Below are 21715 nucleotides of genomic sequence, written 5' to 3'. Positions count from 1 at the left end.
CTAACTAATCGCAGCAGGACATAGCAGCAGGACTTGAGCAGCCCCTGACTATGGCAGCTTTCCCTAGCTCTGAGCAAACTGTTCTTTATTCATTCTCAATTCCATCCTTCATCTCATCAGCTGCCCTCACAAAGTATACCGTAAATGCATATAAAAACACAAAGCTGCATCAAGTTCAGTGATGCCAATTGATATAGAGTCCTGCAATATCCCAGGCCTTCCTCTTGGGATTAGCCTTGAACACACTACTCTTGCACACAGTGGGAAAATGCTTCCCATCATATCAGTGCATTTTACACAGCAAAAGGAAAAACTTAAATCCAGTATAGCTATAACCAACAATTTACTGTGGAGCCTAGATGCTAATCCTTTTTTCTCCAGCAAATTTGTTTTGAGTCACACTTTCTATTAAGATTCCATTTGTGAGGTTTAACACAAGATTAGCAGGTGTTTCTACATAAAGTGTTGAGTGTTTAAATATATCAGTAAGGTGTTTCAGAAAATGATGAGCTATTGTGATAAAAAACCCCTCCTGACTCATTGGACTCAGAACAATTGATCAACATTTATTAAAACATCTATTAATCACTTACTAATCCTTTATCATGTTCGTATAAATAGAACCTCCGTATGCAGTATTGTGAGATACTGTGTATATGAAAGACAATCTTATAGGACACTATCATGTATAAGAGCCACCTGGGTTTTTTCTTCCTTACTTTTAGCCTTTCCTTTGTGCTCCTAAATTCTATTAATCCTGTTGCCTCTTTAAGATGTATAACAGCTAATGGGCAAAAAAGGCATGCTTCTGCTAAAGTTTCAAATATGTGTTAACAGGCCACTAGTTTCTTCATGACTAGCACAGCTACTCCGTAACTGGATGTCCTGTGGCTAGAGCAGGTCCCTTGGAACTCAGGTGGCCAGATTTTTCCTTGAACTGGCATCAACTTCTAACCACTTTCCTCTATGCTTTGTCTCTCTGGTTGAAGAACAGGAAAAATAATATACATTCACCTAACAGAGCTCTTATAGGAAATAATTCATTAAGGATTGTAAAGTACTTTGATATAGCAACGTGGTATATTTGCTGAAGTAGAATGGAACATGTGGGATTTATTATAAAAAGTCACTGTCTCCATCCCTGTGGGATGACAGCTGATCTACCACAAACACTCACTTCCAAATTACAGTATTACGCCAATTACAACTCCTGAGTTGAGACTGTTATAGCATTTACCTTATAATCTGTTAGTTTCAGGAATTAAAACAGCCCCCAGATCAGTAAAATGGCAGCAGGAGACTATTTTATACTATCATTCAATTTTATTAAATGCAATAGATGAGACAGCAAATGATCAGAAAATATCCTCACAGATTATTCACTTTGTGTGTGTCTATGTGTGTATAAATACATGCATGTATATATTAATATAATCTGTATTAGTATTTATTAATAGTGCTTAAATTGGGCAGTGACTCTGTTGTGTGAAGCAATGCATATCCTCATACATAAACCAAGAAACATTCTGTTTGTATTCACAGGGGTAGATTTCGTTTCATGGATTAATCTTTCAGATTAAATTTCAGTATAAAAGGCTGTAGAAATAAATCTCATAGGTGAAAAAAGAAAAGGCTGTTTTAATCCAGAAGGAATATGAGGTTGAAGGTTAGGGTTACAGGGAAGCTGCTGAACCCATGGCAGGTGAGCAATGCAGAGGAGGTGATACAAGTAAAGCATACATGGGTTCAGCTCATCAGCGGGAACACACACTCAGGATGGCTGTAGAGGCTAGGGATAAATTCGCAGCACTCTTAGGATGACTTCTCTCCCCAAGGTCACTTCTTTCAACAGCATATGCCAGGGGAGGCAATCTCCAGGTGACTGTAGTCATATGTGTGGTTATGTATGGTAATTATGCAAGGAACATCCTGGCTTTGTTGAAGTCATAGGAGGTTTTGCCAGACTTTGATGGGGGTCAAGACTTCACCCTCTAGCAGCTCCAAAGATAAACAGGGATCTGTCACCATACCAACATGGACAACTATATAATTGTTTCTAAATATGTAACAGCCCTACCAGTTCCAATGGAACTGCACCAGTGATTAAAGCCCTCACCGGGAAATTCTTATTCTTATGGCAGTAATTTCATGCGAAAGAATTTTCTCACTGATTTCAAATGAATGCTCAAACTCTAATTTAGTGTTCTTTTTTGTATACTGATGAATTTGGTCTGCGTGTGGCTGAGCTTCATTTAAGCAGTAGTCTCCAGCTTGTCTTACAGCACTCTATACATAGAGCAGTTTCAAGATTTTGATTTGTGAGAACTGAATTTAACTCAGACCATGCTCAGACCTTAACTTCTTGTTTTCTCTCACTTGTGATCCAAAAATAGCAACTGAACATGCATTCTTAGAATAATCCTAAGGACTTTTAGTGAGAAGGATACCCTTACTACATACACTGCAATATAAATGTGTAATCAAATCCATGGGGGGGGGGGGAATATCCTTTAAATAAGGATATTTAAACCATAATTAAAGCAAGGAAATTAATGGAACAGAGTGAACAGGGTCATAGTACTTCTTTCTAAAAGCAGATGAGAGGGAGTGGTTTTGATTTAGATTTTTTTTTTTTTAATACCAGGGATGTCTTTTTAGCAGATGGAATGGGTGTATTCAATGTGTAGGTGTCTAGGCACCTGTTACTGCTCAGGGGCATTAACTGTTGTACTTCATCAGTTTCCCAGTGGCTATGGGAGAGTAAATCCCCCAAAATCTGACAGTAGGAGGCATACTAATGTGTGAATTTTATTGCTTACACTAACTTCCTTGATGGGCTTATAACTTTTCCATAGATATTTTTACTGTAATTTTTTTTCATACAATAAAACAAAAACATTTCTTATCTAGATCCCAAACCAAAATGTACACAACATATTAGACATTCTCAATTAGATTCAAAGTGTTTCAGGTACTTACGGCTTGTCTGTGTAACATGCACTGTCTCAAACTGAACTGCCCTAAATTCACAGTGCAATTCTTTTGAAGTCATTATTTTGGGAAATAGTATAATTGACAGTAATAGTGGATCTAAGTTCACTGGAGGATGATTCATGTACAAAGAGGTTCATGTGCTTAACTTCACAATTTACATAGTGCTAGGTACACCTGTAAATGTCAAGATCCATAGGAATGTCTCTTCAAACAAAAGCTTCTTGAATATGTTAAAAACTAGAATACAACATCCAATGACATATTGTCCTACAAAAATTATTTTTAGTAAAAGAATTAAATTAAGAAGAAATAATGGAAGTGTTTAAACCAGAGACTTTCATGATTTTTCTCTGTGTTATTACTTATCTTCAGCACACTTGTAATTTCAACATGGCCAGACTGTCAAGTTTTCTCCAGTGTTTTGTTTCCTGAACTGGGATGTGCCATGCCAAGTTTCAGTTTCAAGAGATTATTTTTCTCTTTCACCACTAACCAAGTTGTAAATTTCCCGGAAAGAAAAAGTTTATAACGGATATGTTGACACAACATTCAGAATAGTATTGCAAATGTGAGGCTCTGCTACAAATTGTGCTGTAATGATTTATACTGTTTCCGATATTAAAAACAATTTTCAATCACAGCCAAGTCCTGCAAAATATATGAACCTTGAAGGATGCTCCAACAAATATTAGGTCACTACACATTTCAATTTCCCGCGCTATGTTTGAAAGGCTGCATCTGGCAGTTAAAACACTAAAACCTCAATCAACAGGTATGGTGTCATAGATACATGCTGGAATATTATTTTCACCCAGTAGCTTTCTGTAAGTAGGTAATTCAGTTTTACAGTGCTCTAAAACATCACCAAAGAGCTTCCTTATACAGCATCTCCAGCAACTGACTCTGAATAAGTTGCACTAAACTTTAATGCTTAATATTTTATTATGAAAACTTTGTTCACTTGCTGGTCTACATGAAGTACATCATCTAGGAAAGACCTTCTTAATTTATTGTAGAAGGTCATTTTCCACCCACTATAAAAGCATCTTTTTAAAAAATGTTATCATTATCTTTTCTTCTTCAGGACCAGATATTTTTAGAAAACTTTCCAGACAGGCATCTAACACAACACGTCTCCCACAGGACATGGAAAAGAGGACATCTAGGAGACCTCAGAATGGGTCACATTTCAGGTTTGGGTAAATGGCCTTGTTGGACAGATTGTCTAGTTGGTGCTTGCTTGAGATGCTCAGGCAGGTAGATTACCTTTTCCTTCCTTGCACGATACTCTATGGTATATATCCTGAGGTATTTTGTCACGTCATACTTCTGCAAAAAGCGGTGTTTGCTCGCCATAGCTGAGAAAATCATCACGAGTAGTATTAAAACTTCATCATGGTGAGTGGCCTTTGGCAGCATGGTTCAAGACAGCACGGAGAAAACGTTTACACAGGTTTTAAGCCCATATGCATTATCACCTTGTCCTTTAAAATACATTCCTCCTAACATCTTTACATTTACAACAAACTCAATGGGTGGAGAACATCTGTAATTTGTTCACCCTCCTTCCATCCCTCAGACTAATTATGGTTGCCTCAAACACAGTCCTCTTCCTCCGGACCGAGGAACTCTTCAAAGCCATTTGGAAGGATTTGCCAAAGCCTGCCCGTGGTGGTGCTTCCACCAAGACATTTTAAATCGCCCCATGCTGAGCGAGAAGCCTAACCCAAGCCCCCGGGGACTGCGCGAGGGCCCCCCAGGAGGCGGCGGTGGCCACTTCCCCTCAGGCCGCCTTCCCGCCCAAGGCGCCCCGCCACGGCCACCCGCGCGCCCCGTCCCTCAATCCCCTGCCGCCGCCGCGCTCGCGGCCTGCGCCGCGGGGACGCGCCTCCCCCAAACTTTATTGCCTTTTCCCCCTTCTCGCTCTCTCTCTCTCTTTCTTTCTTTTTTTTTTTTTTTTTTTTTTTTTTAGGGAAAAAGGTGGGGGGAGCTCAATTTCCCACTTGCCAACAGCAGATAAAAAAGTGGGGAGGGACCTCTTCTGTCACAGCCTATGTAGATTAACCTTTCAATTAGCTGTTATCAGGTCCTGTGTCTTAGCACCAGTCCTCGCAATCTGCGTCCGCTCGGCATCGGGAAGGCTGGAGGTCTGGGGTGGGTTTCTGTTTTAATTTCTAAATTAATGATAATTGTTCGTGTGGTTCCCCTCCCCCGCCTCCCCCCCGCCGCGAGCTGAAGTCTTGTGTCTGATCTGCCCGTCCACCTTTTAGTGTTTTGGAGTGAGAAGAGGAGCCCCGCGGAGGAGGAGGAGGGGAGACAAGGTATTCTCTCTGTATTCATCTTCTTTTTTCCCCTCTTGCGAAGGGGCTTAGAGAAGGTAACTGGTGCAATCAATCCGCTGGCTGGGGATTCCCTCCACCCCCTCCCCGGCTCGTCTGGCTCTCCTGGCTGGGTCTCTTCAGTGTGTATGTGTTTGGGGAAGGGGGTGGGGGGAGGTTGTGTTGTTGTTGTGTTCCTGGCTCTGGTTGCAGCCAGGAGAGAGAGCGAGCGAGCGAGAGAGCGAGCGAGAGACAGAGAAGGAGCGAGCGAGAGAGAGAGAGGAGCCGCGATCGCGTTTCAGGGGCAGCACATTCCGCAGGAACCGCTGCTGCAGAAACACACACAGGCAGAGAAAGGAGGTCATTGCAAGCAAAGGGGGGAAAACCTGCATCGGAGGTTAGATTCCCAGGAGTTTATGTGGGGGATAATAGGGAGCATGCGATGGGTTTTGTTTTGCGTTGGGTGACAGGCTGCAATTTGCCATAATAACCCCCTTTCCCTCCCCTCTCCCAGTGCAGGGGGCTTGTCACTAGGCTGGGTACTTTTTTTTTTTTTCTTTTGCATTGGAGGCTGATGCACGTGTTTGCAGACACTTGTGCTCGGTAAATGCATTGCAATGCTCTGCGTTTTGTAGGGGAGGGGGAGCAGCAGCAGGAGGTGATGGCTGGGTTGGATGGGGTGGGGAGAGGGGGAATGGGGTGGCGGAGGGAGGCAGGGGATGGCTGAGGTTTTTGTGTTGCATGCTCCCACCCTGCCTTTCTGAAGCGGCAATTGTTCCTTCGCAGACGGGGTGGCAGAGAAGTCCCTGTGCTTCGCATGGCGAAACTTGCAGGGACCTGCATGTGGCTGGAGAGCTGGGAGTCATTGTCGCCGTCCCCGTTCCCACCCCCCTCCTCCCCTCCCTTCGCGGTGCGGGGTGTGTGTGTGTGTGTGTGCGCGCGATAAGCGGCTGCCAGTGCCAGGCACCTCGGGAGGGCTGTGCTGGGAGCATGCTTTTCCATCTCGCCCGCCCGGGCGAGTGGCAGGATCCGAGGCACGCGCGTGATGCTCAGGATTTAAGGCTGCTTATTAGTGTGTGTCGCGCGCCCGCCCTGCCGGGCTGGCTCAGGCGGCGGCCGCCGGTGCTCTCGCTGGCGATCACCCTCTCGAACAAACTTCAGGAGCGGGTGGGGCGGTGGCGGGTGGGGGAGGGTAGCGAGGCCGGGGGGACCAGACGGACGGCTGCGATAGCCAACGGGAGGGCGGACTTGCGAGAGCTCTCGCCTCCGCTTGCGGCGGGTGGCCAATCGCTAGCTCTCGAGGCCCAGCAATGAGGCGGGCCGGGCTGTGGCGGGCGGGTCGGCAAGCCCGGCGGGTGTGTGGCGGTGGCGGCGGCCAATGGCAGCCTCCGGCCCCGCCCATTCTAGCAGGTAGGCGGGGTTGAGCGTGAGGGCAGGGGCGTGCCTCGTGATTGGCACGCCCCGTCTTCCAATGGGAGAGACAGGCTGGTTGCTGGGCGGAACAGGGCCGATGTGGGCGGATGAGGGACACGGGCCTGCGGCCTGTGAGCGTGGAGCGGCGTGCGCAGGAAGGCCCAATGGCGGGCGCGGGTGGGCGGGGCGCGAGGGTAGGTAAGGTTTTAATGAGACTCCATTGGGCTGTAATCAGTGTCATGTCGGATTCACGTTAAGTACAGCAGGGCGAAACAAAATGGCGGCGTAGGTGAGGCGAGCCGAGCCGCGGCGGTAGGGGGAGTCGCGGCGGCCGCCGGCAGGGGGGCAGCGCGGCAGGGGGGCAGCCGCCTCGGCGCAGTCTGGCAGCGGGAGCAGGGGAAGAGCCGGCAGCAGGGGGAGCCGCTGCGGCGCCTGGAGGAGGCTCCTCCCCCCGCGGCCCCGGTCCCGCGGAGGTGAGTGGTACCGGGGCGGGGGGGCCCTCTCAGCCTGTCTCCGGCGGGCGCGGCGGGGCGGCCGGCGTGGCTGCTGCCCCCGGCACCGCCCGCCCGTCGCCCCCGTGGGGTGGGTACAGGTGCACGCCGTCGCCGTCCTCTCCCGGCTGCCCTGACTTGCGGGGTCGCCGTGCCCCGGGGAGCAGAGCCTTCGGGCTCGGGGTTTCTGCCTTTGAAATGAAAAATCCCGGAGTAAGGTTTGGAGGCCCCTGTCAAATACAACAATGCCTTGGCGCTAGGCACTAGGCGTTGCAAATCTCCATTGCTTGGGTATGCTGCAGAAATTTTCAGTAAGTTGGGGAGGGGAATATTCAAGCCTCTTGAAGCCACGTTTCAGAAGTGATGTTCGCACCATATTTTCTCTGCCCAGACCTCACCTTTAGCATTCTGTCACCGAGCATTGAAAATAACCTGCTCTGCAAAAAGCAAACGGATACCCCTTCTGTTGAAAAATCACTATCCCAAGAAGAAGTGTTTTCAGTGAAAGCCTCTTCCCAGGTTAACTGCGGGCATTGAATATTACCTTCCCATGATCCCCAATGTTCACTAGTACCGTATTTTAAAGTGCTCAGAACTTCCGCGGAAGAGGGTGGGAAGGGTGAATTTTGGGTGATTTTGGTGTCATGTCGAGCTGATGCTGTTTCCTCTGGTGGTGCTTGCTGCTGTCACGTTGTGAACTGCTTTTTAGCATATGATCTGAAACTAGCTTGTGATTTATTGCAGAGTGCAATCAAATCAGTTTGATTCACATGTACCTCTTTTGCTCCCCGAACCCACAAGTCTGTTAGTGTAGTTTTGAAGTTACTGTAATGTCTCTTTATCTGTCTGTTTAAAGCATGTGCAAGTGTCATTGCCCATCCTTGTTATAATTGAAAACTGTATGTTGTATAAAGAATAATACAGTAGCTGGTTTCATGTTCTGAGTAATTTTAAGAGTGTCATGTGTGCTGGGAGGCCTTCCCAGGATTTGCTTTCTCTCTGTTTCTTTGTAGTTGCATGTATTTTGCAATGGGGAAACAAGTATCTTGCCTCTTTTGCTTCATTAATTGAGATGGGGGTGGAATACAGAGTTGAATAGCGGCAGAATTCTAAGTAATAGCTTGGGGGAAAGAAAAATGGCAAAAAGCTTCCTGAATGCAATGGCAGTCTTCTCTTCTTCCTCCTCCTCTGCTGCAATCCTTACCTGACCCTGATGCTGCAGCAGAGAGCTGGCCTGCTGCTGCTTCTCGTGAGTGTGCAGAGCAGGTAGGAGGGAGCAGAATGAAACTGCTTCACAGGTCACTGGCAGGTTGCACAAGTTGCTGTCATTCTCGAGCGCGCCGCCCCCCCCCCCCCCCCCCCCCCCCCTTTCCTATTTAATTTTTATTTAACTGTGTTAACTTCGGGTTTTAAAAGTTTAACAGCATTTATACTTAAGACAGTGAACGCGAATTTTTAATTAATTTATCAAAAAAAGACTTTAGGTTGTATTTTGTGAAATGCTTTTGGATACTTGTGTATAACTTCTGGTTTTGTTTCTTGGGGATGGGGGGCGGGGCGGGAAGCGTAGCTAATTTTTTCTGACTACACAGCTTGTTTTCACAATCTGGATCACTTGGAAATAATTCTAGATACTGGTTTGGTCTAAAAGAGACCTTATTACAGGATTATAGGATTACTGATGACACCCAAGACTGACATGTTCAGTCAGTGTATTCTTTAATTAGAATCAGCTGTACAATATGTGTGTGCTTTGTAAAGGACATATTTGCATTCGTTCTAAATCCCAAGCTGCAATTCTGCAACTTCTTTGTATTTATCTGATAATTTATGACTTGGGTAAAGGGACAAGCCTTGACTAGAGATGGCTTTTCATGTCTTAAAGGTAATGTATTTAACTCTGAATACTTATGTTCTGCAGTTCTTCAGTAACTGACTTGTTAACAGACTTGGTCAGTAATATAGTGCAATTAAACTTTCTCAAATGTTCTTATTTTCGAACTAAGATGCCATAGTGAGTAGAAGCTGAAATATGACATAAAAGAGCTTGCTTAATGACTGTTGCCGTAAAACTTGGAAGCAGTTTTGTGAGCTCAATAGTCTGGAAAATATAATCTGTGATTGGATGGGTACTGTTGAGGGTTTGATTAACAGTTACTTAATTATGAGGGGAGGAAAATTAATAAATAGACATGAATGCCTGCTACTAATGTATAATCACTCTTAAAATTTGGTATTTCCTCAAAATCTGTTTGGTTAAGTATCACACTTTTGATAATAAATTATGTATGACCACCTTGTAGTTTTGGTGAAATTAAGTTCTGAACTTGGGAACCTGAATGTTAAGTTTCCATGTGTCCTCTTATGTTAACTCTGGAAAATTTGTTTCTAAAGCAGTTTGTTTTGTCTTTATCCAGTCACTCAGCATGTATATGGCTATATCTCTGTATTGCTAATCTTGGATCAGTCTATCTTTAACTTGATTTATGAAAGACCTTTTTAACTTGCAGCTCCAGGATCACTGAGCTGAATTATATTGCTGGCAAAGATGTTTGTTATTAAGAGGTTATTCTGAATCTTATGTATGTTATATTTTGCCATACCATTTGTGGAAGTCAGAGTGCTACACTTCAAGTATGTATGCAGTCAAAAGTGGCAGCATAACAGAGACTCTAGGTTGTGTAAAACAATTCAAAAACTGGATCAGATGAACTTTGCATGGTTTCCTAAAGTAGGATGAACTTAGATTCTGTTGGAAGGTGTGAATTTAAGATGTCTTGATTTTCCTCTTGAAATATCCTGTCCTGAGTTTTGGAAACTATGCTTCTGCTGATACACTCAGCTAGTGTTGATTTAGTAGGCGCTAGCATGCAGGAGGTTGTATTACACATAAGGAGTTTTGAATAAGTAAAAATGTAGTTCTGAATGTATATTGCTGTGAATTCCTGTACCAAGCAGCAGACTTTACATGAAGATACAGGTTTATGTTCACCTTTTGCCACAGTCAGTGCCCAATAAAAATTCCTTTAACCCACAAGTTACAGCATTTATACTGAAATGTTCATTGGTGTCCAGGTGCTTGGAACAGACCTTGCACTGTGTGTTCTGGAATTTAATGGAAGTGATGTGGTTGCTTGTATGAAATTTAATACAACAGTACTGCAGGAGGCTTAAAAATAAGGCAAGTACGTCTGACTCAGCAAATGCAGTGTTTGGCATTTAATTAAGTACTGACTATCTTCATGAAGACTCATAATAGAACAGTTTAAATAACTTCTAAACTTAAAAATGGCTTTCTAGGAATCTGGGGTTTTTTATGTAGCCACAGAGATCTTCTCAATCTATAGGCAGAGCGTCTAAAATAGTCTCAGTGTGTGTGTCTCCACTATGTATAGAGTTCTGCTTTGTTGTATTATTGTATTTTCAGTGCCAGAGTGTTGAGAGAATTTGTAGGATTCATAATACCATGGAAACCTTTTTCTTCCCTAAATTTGTCTGCATTTTACAGCTACAGTGTTATTTTGGAATTATCTGAAAACAGTGAGTATAAACAATGCTGTTGGAGGAAGAATGGCTTTTGCAAGTTGGATTAAACTAAAATGTCTGTTTACAGAACAAGTTACTGTTTTATTACAAATACTTGAAATATACAGAACTTATCAAATATAACTTGCATGAGTACAGACTGGATGCAAGAAACAGGATCCAATCTGTGTAGATCAATGGGGTTCAGTATGAAAGCTAGTTAAACATTCAGGCCCTGCATTTGTATCAGGACTCTGTCTTTTCATTCTGTTGATCAGTTGAAATTTCATATTTATAAATCTGAAAATGCTTAATCTTCAATCAGACCTAGAGAATGACAATTAATAAAATGAATTGATTAATATTTCTACTGTTTGGGTATAGAGCAATTTTATATTCACCACTAATCTGCTGTTCTTTTGTTGCTAATCCTGTTGTGTAGGTATAATGATGTGTGAAGCATGATCTGCAGTTTATATTTAAAGAGATTTTTTGAGGGGGTAGAGGGAGGAGAAGGTATGGGACCAGTAGTGGGTTTTGTACTCATCCTCTTCACAGCTGCAGAAAATAATTTAGATTTCTGCATCAATTCAGGGTTTTTCCCTATTTATAATTTACTCAAGTTTTAAACAGGACTGAAATTGCAAGATGACTTGAATAAATGAATAGAAATGAGGTCCAAGACAAATCATAAACACTATTGTTAGCTATAGGCTGCTTGCCATAGCTTTATAAATGTAGTTTCAGATTAACTCAGTTTTCCTGTGAAACTGATGAATCTTCTATTTTACAAGACAACCTATTTATTGAGAATGACTATTTTCCTCTTCTGGTGTTTATTTATTTTCCTTTGATTGGAAGTAATTATACAATTCTGTTAATATCTTCAAAAGTTCTCACATTTCATGGCATTAAAAACTAATACCTCAGGTAGAGTTACTTCTTCATTAGGTGACTACTGTCTGAGTTCAATTTGTGTGGTGTTTTTATTTTTATTATTTTTTCTTTTTTCCCCCCATATATTGTCATGCGGAATGAATCAATCCTGATCAAAATGTTCTTTCAGGTTTCTTGTGTAAGTTTTTGTAGCCACTGAAGTTTCTACTGGAGTGGTATATTCTGTAATAAGTAAAGAAAAACTGTGAGTCACCAAAACATTTTGTCAATGTGGCGTCTTTATATGTCTTCATGCTGATAGCGTATTTCTGTGAAAATCCCTCCTGTTACTTCATTTTCATGTCAGTTTCTAAGAGTTTGCATCAAAAATGCATGCCTCTACTGCACACCTTAGAATGAGAAGTGCCTTTGTGATTCCTTTCTGTATTGTAGTGTACTTAGGTATTAATGAAGGATGTAATACTAGTAACTTGGTTCTGATACTTAGTTTTTTATTTTTCCAAGCTGTATAATCAGCATATGGCATGGCATTTACAGACAACAATCTGTAAGAAATGGCAGTGGTTAGTAATTTAGCTTTTATTGGTTGGGGGTTGTTTGTTGTTTCTTTTTTTTTTTTTTCTTAGTGCATGTATAATCCATGTAGATAGTAATTTTCTTATACCAATGGGTTTATTTGTAGGCACTATGTTTTAGAGAATATGTTCAGATCTCTGGCTGAATGGGAATTGTTGAACAACTCGGTAGGTTAAGTTTTGGGGTGATGGAATTTAGGAAAACTAAATCCACTCAATGTTATGAGAAGTGTGGAAGGATTTTATGATTACTTGTTTGGTGTAGGGTGGGAATTGGCCAACACTTTGTATCATCTCACAGATTTTTGCATGCTGCAGCATCTACGGTATGAATGCACGTCTGAATTCATTCTGTTAATTTTTATTGTTTCAGCATTAACTATTCTCTTCCTGCCTCTTCTTTTTTCTTTTTAAAGGTTGCAACAGACTTTCTTATAAGGATGTACCAGTATCTTCACGAATGAATCCCTTCTACCTTTCCATAACGGTAAAGTAATTGGAAGTTTCAGTCAGCGGATATTTCCCTGCCTTTTCTGACTTGGGATGGATATTTTTGAGATGCATCCAAGTAGAATGTGGAATCCTTTGATTTGTGTTTGAGGTGTGAACAACCTCTGAAAGATCTTTGAAAAGGATAAGGAGGAATCTCTATGGGTAACCCTTGGCTGGAAGCAATTACTGGTCAACCATGGTAAAACTTGCCAACCCTCTTTATACGGAGTGGATTCTTGAAGCTATACAAAAAGTTAAAAAGCAAAAGCAAAGGCCTTCTGAAGAGAGAATATGTCATGCTGTTTGTGCTTCCCATGGATTAGATAAGAAGACTGTTTCAGAACAGTTGGAACTTAGTGTTCAAGATGGTTCTATTCTTAAAGTTACCAACAAAGGCCTTGCATCCTACAAGGACCCAGATAATCCTGGACGGTTTTCATCTGTTAAACCTGGCACTATTCCTAAATCTGTTAAGGGATCTAGAGGAGCTTGTAATGAGCTTCGTAATGTGGATTGGAATAAACTCTTGAGAAGAGCAATTGAAGGGCTTCAAGAACCAAATGGCTCCTCCCTGAAAAACATAGAGAAGTATTTGAGAAGTCAGAATGACCTAGCAAATATTTTCAACAATCCTGCCTTTCAGCAGAGGTTGCGTCTGGGGGCCAAACGTGCTGTGAACAACGGGAGATTACTGAAGGATGGACCTCAATATAGAGTGAATTATGGCAGTTTGGAAAGCAAAGGAGTTCTAAAATACTCCAGCGCTTTCCCAGCTTCTCTTCCACCTGTCAGCCTTCTACCGCATGAAAAAGACCAGGTAAGTCTAAAAAGTGAGAGCAAATGTAGTAATGCAAAAATGATTCTTGTTCTTTGTTTATTTACCTAATGCATAAATAATGAATCTTCCGTGCTTTATGTACCCTTTTAAAGGTATGTGAGGTAAGTGAGGTTGCATGTCAAAGATCCATGCAGAATCAATTCCACTAAAGGAAGTTTACTTTAGCTCCCCATGTCCTGCTGTTCTGTATTGAATAGCTTGCTCTTTGGATTTTCAGTAGATGAACAGAGCATCAGGGAAGAGCATAGCTGTCTTCTAGGTGTCAGATTATTCTGTCTTGCCTAGCAGACTGTCATGGTTGAAATCTACAATGTGATTTGATTGTGGCCTTTTACCTTTATTTTATGCCTGGGTGTACTGATTTTCTTGTAGTTTGAACCCCACCTGAAATACTACAAGTAGAACCCTTGATATTGAAGACTGTTAGAATTATTATTTATAAGGATATTGGTATGTAGATACTTAGCTTTCACACTACGGTTAATAGGAACTGGAGTTAATGTAAACATTCTAGGAATATAAGTGAAGGTGTCAGAGTGATAAATTGAGCTAAACTGCAGAATCCTCCTCCTATTTCAGTTTTGTTGGACTCCTACACAGGTTTGGTTTTGCTATTTCTTGGGCCTTACTTTTAGGTTAATTATTCACATGGTTTGCCTTGAGGGAGAAGGGGGTGTCAATTAGTGTTTTGTTTGTGAAAGGATAGTGTCAAAGACATGTCTGTAGGCATTCTTTGATTATTCCCCATTTAGTAAGATAAAGTGTGTTTTGAGTTTTCAGTGTATTGGGGGGGGAAAAAAAGCTACCTGTTTTATTTGAATTGGGTTGGTTTGACTATTTGTAAATTGGAGATTTGTGGGGTTTTTGTTTTTGTTTTTCCCGCTATTAGTGGTAAAGTTTGGTAGCAGCTCTTTTTGACATGGAATAATCCACACAACTTTGCTGTAGTTAGAGGCGCTATTAGTGTCTCCTAGAAACTGCATCATTGGTTTTCACTTGCCTTTTTCCTTCATCTGAAGGAAAGAGTGGAAGGCACTGAAGGATGCAGAGTAGAAAGTGCTTGTGTTAGAAATATTTAGTGGTGTAGACAAGACCAGGTGTTTGTGGAAATGTCAGAGGTGACACTACAAATGTTGGTAGCTGTGGGTTGATTTTTGTGAGTTTCCATTTATATATGGATATCTATTTCTGTCAAATTGGACTTCTCAGGTATTTGAAGGATGCATGGAGCTTTGCACTCTTAACAATCAGAATGGAAATTCAGAGGTGTTGCTTATTGTGTGACTACTGCTGTAGCCGTCCCTGTAAAGATTTAATTACTTGTAGCGATAAAGCTGTCGAAGTACTTTCAGAGATTCTTCTGTAATTTTGATAGTGATGTGAAAAATTTGAAGATGGGACTACCGAGCAACCAAAATAGTTTAATAGTATGATGCTTCACGTGAATTCTGTGGAAACAAAAATCTCCCTTGGTAGGCTACCTACTGGGACTGGCATCCATTGCAAGGAATGTTACTTGGGTCACAGTGCTGAAAAAGCCGTTACTGCCGTACTAAAATACTAGTATAAGGATAAATCTGTCTTTTAGAAGTTAGCCAAACAAATCTGTTCTGTAGCAAGTGCTTTGGCAAGAAATAAGCTTTCATTTGGGTGCTTCAAAATTAGCAGTGTGATTTGCGTGTTTAAAAACGGTTCGGCATGCACTTTTTCCTGACAAAAATAGTTTTAATGTGAGATTGGCAAATTAGTAATTGCATATCGGTGTAGTGCACTGCTTTGTTGTGCTAGTTGTGACACAGGTTACTGGGCAAATATATTTAAACCAAGTTTGTGTGATTTTTGATGGTCTTCAAGCTGTATGGCTTTACACTTAAAGGACAGTTCTGAAAGTAACTGTACATAGGTGTCTATTATGTGACTGCATGTTCATTTGAAATTGATAATTCATGAATAAGGAGAGTGATGATGCAGGAAAACTTTTAGGCTGTTTTTATTGGAAGTATTTTAGTGTCAGTATGGGGCATGTCAAGATTATGTATTGAATTTTATACAGTAAAATGCAGCCAACTGGCATCTCCCAGGAATGGCTAATCTTTGAAGAGAGTGGTGTATTTTAGCATTTCTTTGGCAGTTTGTATAGCTAGGACAGTAAGAGCTGCTTGTTTGTTTGTTGTTTTTTTTTTTGTTTTTAGTTACTAGAGGTGAAGTTCAAGTATCTTTTTTTACTCTCCTTGAGGAGAGAAAAGAACAGGAGGATGTGCAGGAATCTGTTTAGATAACTGCAAAAGTTTGAATAATACTGACTTTTTTTAATGCATAATTAATATCTCGTCGAGATGACGGTTAAAAGATTTAGTACATTAGAGTTCCCTCTGACAATCTTAACTTTCACACAAGTACCAAATGCAGGCTTTGAACCTTTCTTCCCGAGTAAAAGGTGATCAGAAGAGAGATAGTACTGCCTGTGGGGGTGTTTGTTTTTGCCTGAGTTTTTTGGGTGCTTTTTGTAGGGGTTTTCTTGTCTTCTCCCCCCCCCCCCCCCCCCCCCCCCCCCCGGCATTGAAGTATCTAGTGCACTGAGAAGACAGGTACTATTGCAATGCAGTGCCACTGACATGAGTTTTGCAGACCTGGAGCCTTGACTGTGTTACAGGGGTGTTGAGTGTTTTGCATTCGATAAAATACTTACATGGAACAGGGAACTTAAAGTGTTAGATTTTCCTCTTGGTGTTGATGATATGGAGCTGCTTTTCTTGTCTTCATATTAACTCCAGTCCAACTAGATACAGTGATTTTGTTTCATCAGATGTAGAAATAGCTGCAGGTAGTTACAGCAATGTAGCTTGTATTGCAGTGTTTCTTCCTGTTATCCATAGGCCCGGAAGGAAACATTTGTGTAAAGATGGTGTTTCCTTCAAGTGATACCCTGACTCTTCTGGATTTGGGCAAAGGTGTGTTAACTCCTAGGAAGTATGCAGTGCAGCTGTTAAGATCTTATATTCCTCCACCCCTTTCTATTCCCTAGTGTGTGTAGAGGTTTGCTTTTTCGCTTCTGTGTGAAGAAATGCAAGCACAAGGCTCACGGGAAGGACAGATCCCAGACATATTCCATTGAAAGGTCAGTAGCTCTCAACAGTATATAGTATCTAGGCTGTACCTGTTATAAAGTGTAATGAGTGGTATAAATTACATTTCAAAGGGATATCCCAGTTAACCAAAATATTCTGGTGGTTACATTATGGTGGATGCTTACTTGATGTGGACAGGTAACTTGAATGAAAGCACTTCAAAAGATGCCTGTTCTAAAGTGTTAAACTGGTGTGTTAAAGGACCAGCCTCCAGCTAGAGGTGGAAACTGAAAACAATGGTGTCCTTACCATGAAGACTTGTGATTTTTTTTATTTATTTTTTTTCTTTCCTGCAGATAAAAAACAAAAACCACAGACACAGGAAATGGGGGGGAGGAAGGAAATTTGTTACCTAGTAGTTTGATCTTGTGCATTTACTATATTGCAGTGCATAGTTACTTTTAACAATTTAACTGCTCTTATGTGTTCTTCCTTATGTTCAGAGTATCTTGCATAGATACCTTCTCATGTGCTTCACACCTTCTCTCACCCAACATCTTCTGAAAAGGGCTGTATGAGTATGTTAATCAGAAAATGCAGTGTAAAAACTGATAACATAGTAGGAAAGGGTGTGAACAGAGAGGAAAATCAACCTGAACTTGTTGAGAGATACTTAGCTTTTTGAGAAGCCTTTAATGAATTAAAATACACTTCTGGAAATGCAGCAGTAAAGTGGTATTTAAAAGTTGTGTTAGTCTTTAGATGGGTGTTTAATTTACCTTTAATGGTGTCAGCTGTAGAATGGCAATATTGGGGGTGTGTTTTGTGTGGACTATGTTCTTCCTTGTCACTTCGACAAGCGCTGGGAAGGTTCTGCAGTTTGGGAGCTGTATGAAACCTACTAGGTCACAGGGGTTAGCCAACTCCTGAGCACAAATGCTGTGTGACTACAAACCTGAAGAAGCAGGTGTTTGTAGGCTATTTATTTACTTATACTTTACTTAAGACAGCTCTTTACTATAACTAGAAAGAATAAACTCAGCTTAAAAGGTGAAGATACAACGGCCACTGTAACATTTTCATCTCAGTTTTGCTATGTTCAGAATAATTACATAAATAATTACTTGAAGTATACTTTGAAAGATGCAGTGCAAATGGAGATGACTTGATCCATACTGCATTTTCTTGGTTCTCCTGAACACTCTCTTGAACAGCTTAGCAACTGTATTAATGGCTGTTTCCATCTGATTCTTGGCATGAACATTTTTCTTAATCCCCCTTTCACTTTTATTTTGTCTTTCTAAGCTGACTTTCATGCAAAACTAAACTTGTTTTATTAATTTTTCATACTCTGAACTCCTATCTAATTTTGTTTTCACTGGCCTACGTACATTTAGCTTTTCAAAGTGTAACTTGGCATGGATTGAATTTCAGTTTTCTGGTATGTAGCTTGTGCCAGTGCAGACACTGGGTGTTCCTCCTTCTGTCTTTCAGGCAAAGGGCCAATCTATAGAGAATTGCTTTTTTGGCATCCAGGCTCCTCCCTGCTCAGTTTTTCAGCTTCCTGCTTTCCTGTGGGTAGGCAACAAGAGACTGTTGGCTGAGATTTCTTTGCTTGCTCTACCTTGTTCCCCTCTGGCCTCTAGACTTTCCACTGAGCAGAAACAGAAAAGTTTGTTGGAAAGGAAGTGCTACAGAATGTGTCTTGCTGTTTTATATGTAAGGGGATATTTATTCATAATGCCTAACTTTGGAGCTGGCTTTATATGCAGTTTGTGCTCCCGAGGGTGAGTCTGAGGACCAAAATGCAGTGATAGGTAAGTTGCTGTAGGAGAGTGTCTGTAGTACAACAGTAGAAGAGACTGTAGACAGGGGTATAAAAAAAGAAGAATGAAATCTAGGCTTGAACTTTGTCAATCAATAAAATACTGTTGTGTTTTGAGATAACTTGTGTTTTTCCCCTCATAACACCTTTGTGGTGATAAAAACTGAGAAATGTTAGTGTTACTTGACAAATGCTAACTCACATTTGTGCTTCTTAATTACCTCAGTTCACAAGACGCCTTTATTTCTTGGAAGCATGGCCCGCACCTCAGTGAGTGTTGTTCTTGGCCTTGAAGTTCTGGGATGATTGCTAGGTGCTGCTGCTCTGTCACCTCTCTGCTGTACTGGTAGCTTCTGTAATTCTAAAAGTACTAATTCCATGCAGAAGCCAAGTGAACACTTACAAATGGATCCTATTCACGCTTGAGATACTGGAGCTTACCAGAAATGGAAGAATGACTTACCCCATCTTTTTGACATTTAAAACTGAAGTGGAAAAGTCTTGTCCCAGATTGTGGAGGAGTGGCTTGTGCCACTGTAGATGGATATATCTGGCTTTTGGGACTTTTTTGTATTTTACAATTTGGCACATTTGAATCAAACTAAGAACCATGCTTGTAAAAGTTTTCTGGGGCTGTATGGTGGGAGGGAAATTAAAACCTGCTATTTCCTGAGTTAGACTTGTCCGCTGCTTCATAAGGTGTGACAGACATGGAGGTTGGGTTCCCATTTCTGATGTTAGTGACTTGGTTTCTGCAAACAGGTTATCTGTTTGCAGATTCCTAAAGACTCATAAGACTCATCCTTCCCCCCCCCTCCCAAGATGGATGTTTTGGAACATAGTTCTGCATGATGTGCTCATGATTCTTGTTTACTGCAAGGAGTAATTCCAGACCGTATACTGCTAGCTCTTTAATTGTAAGGATTGCTAAAATTTGATTTTTTTTTGGTAGTCTCACTTCAAAAATAATTGGTGTGATGTACTGCTGTGAGTCCTGTATTGAAACTGACAGCAGTGAGTTAAAGAAATCCTGTGTAGTTCCAGCAGTTCTGTTTGTGTTTGTTCATTTATGCTATTTTCTGTGAACTCTTAAATGGGAGTGACATTTGATTCCTATACTACAGTTAGAGGTTTTTACTTGTTGCATTTTTCCTCCAGGATTAATTTTCTTTAACCACTTGACAAAGGAGATATCCATATACCAAGATCCCTTCTAGAATATAGAAATACCAGAAGTCTGCCTTAGATATAAGGAGAATTACCTTGCATTACCATTTCCTTACTTAAGTGTCTTTCCTCTTCTATGGTCAGTAATAATGATAGTCTTGACTCTTGGGTGTTCTTTCTGTGGCAGTTGAAATGTGGTAACAATTCCATGTTGTTTCTTGTTGTTGCAGGAACTTTGCTATAAAACTGGTGAAGAACATTGATAACTTTCAGGTGAAGTTGTCTGATATTTTTTTTTAATAAATTTATTCTCACGAAAGATCCCCAGGTGTAGATCAACTGCTGATCAACTGTAGTTTTCCAATTTGGTGGTTGCAAATGGCAAAATACTGTCACTTGTGAAAGAATTTCAAGCTAGCATTGAGAAAACAATTAATTGATGTAAAAGTCTTCTTTGCAACTTTGAATCCATTTATGGTTCTGTTAGCATCTTCTTCCAAAAGGCAACTCTCTTCTCTGTATTCAGGACTGTATTTGCCTGGGTGTAAGGACAGACTCATAGTTCCTGTGATTGTGAGGGCATGTTTCATATCAGGACACTAGGACTTTCTGGAACCAAATGGAGAGGGTGGCTGTTGTGTACAGAAATATTAGGGCTCAGATTATGGCTGTAGAATTTTGAGAATAACTCACAACAAATCAGGTGTCACTTAGCTGACAGATCCACTGCTGTCCTTTGTGTTACCTGATAGGAGACAAACTAACTTTTAAACTAGTATGATTTCCTTCAGTTGCAAACACTTGTTTGTTTTTGTTTTTCCCTGTCTATGTACCTCCTCATTGACGGAAATTATAACCAGTATCACTTAGATTTTTCCTTGGGTGTTTTTTTTTTTTTTCTCTCCAGGCTCTCAAAGAGCTTAAAGTTTTGAATTTGCAGGCGCAGGCAGCCTTCTTGCAATGTCTGTGTTTGCTGCATTTAGTTCTAGGTTCTTGTGGATTATTGTGATTTCAGGTTGCACTGTAGAGAAGATGTTACACAAGGAAAAAGTCCTTGGGAGGGTAGCTGCAGACTTGTAAATTGTCAACTCTTGTGTTTTGTTTCTACAGTAATAGATACACATGTGCAGGAATTTCTGCTTTATCAAGTGTTTTGACTCTAGATGGGCAGAGAGTCCCATTTATCTCCCCTTGTGGTGGTACAGCTCATCAGTTACCAACTAATGCAGTACTAGGTGGAGTAGGCTTGAGACTTCTGTTTTTAATTACAAGCAAGACTCTGGCGCAGGAGAAAAGCTGTGTATGATCTCAGCAAAGTTGTCTGGGAGGCATGTCTGATGTTTCCTCATCTAGGAAGAATCCTTAATAGAAGTGGGGACTAGCATAAGCTGTGGTAAATTTGCCACATATTTTCCACATGCTCTGAAGCATTTAATTTCATCACCAGTGATGTTTTGAAGTTGGCTTCAATTTCACAGCTCTCTGTCTTTCCAAAGTAGTGAAAATGACTGACTATAATTTTAAGAATCAATTTTTATGTAATATTCATGTATCTGTGGCAATGTTAACTAGCAGTGTTTGCATTTGGTTCAATAAGAGATAAATGTGGCACCTGTGTTTCAGACATTGAGTACACATGGTTCTTAACTAATGAATAAGTAGTTACAAGTAACAGTTGAAAGGAGTTGAAAGGAGTATAGTCAAGATAACTTTACCATAGATGTGTAGAATGTTTTTGACTTTGTGTGGGACTGTTGTGTTGAAGCACCTCTTTCAGCACTATCTATTGGGTGATTATAGTGAAGATAGAGACTGTGATTTCTCAGAGAGCAAAAGAATGAGAGGTAACTGACAAAAATTGCAGAAATGGAAATTACAGATAGATGGAGAAATTTCTTTATAGTGAGGATGGAGAGACATGGAACAGGGGCTTGGAGTGGCTGTGACATCTCCATCCTCAGAGGTGGTCAGAGCTTGTCTAGGCAAGGTCCTGAGCAACCTCAGGGAACACTTGAGTCTGGTCTTGTTTTGAGTGGTAGGTTGGGGTACATGGTCCAGAGGTCTCTCCCAGCCTAGAGTATTCTGTTTCAACTTGAATTGAAAGTTTATCAG

At 41.2% G+C, this 21715-nt stretch overlaps 1 protein-coding gene across 7 annotated transcripts in view; it reads left to right on the top strand.

Moving 5' to 3' along the window:
- The first annotated feature begins 5055 nt into the window (after positions 1-5055).
- KAT6B (lysine acetyltransferase 6B) overlaps positions 5056-21715 on the top strand; it is a 121654-nt gene continuing 104994 nt past the window's right edge. Inside the window, exons 1-2 of one of the 7 annotated variants that reach the window (XM_074907197.1) lie at positions 5056-5315; positions 12630-13522. In XM_074907197.1, the coding sequence (XP_074763298.1) occupies positions 12902-13522 (621 nt within the window). In that variant the 5' untranslated portion in view covers positions 5056-5315; positions 12630-12901. Of the gene's footprint in view, positions 5372-5562; positions 5710-7032; positions 7199-9017; positions 9102-12629; positions 13523-21715 lie in introns of those variants that run through there. The other 6 variants (XM_074907199.1, XM_074907195.1, XM_074907200.1 and 3 more) reach the window with 6 other exon arrangements.

Source organism: Athene noctua, chromosome 5 (assembly GCF_965140245.1).
Source record: "Athene noctua chromosome 5, bAthNoc1.hap1.1, whole genome shotgun sequence".
In the NCBI taxonomy this organism is placed as follows: domain Eukaryota; kingdom Metazoa; phylum Chordata; class Aves; order Strigiformes; family Strigidae; genus Athene; species Athene noctua.
Note: the sequence above shows the minus strand (reverse complement) of the source record. Positions and strands in the feature narration are given on the sequence as shown.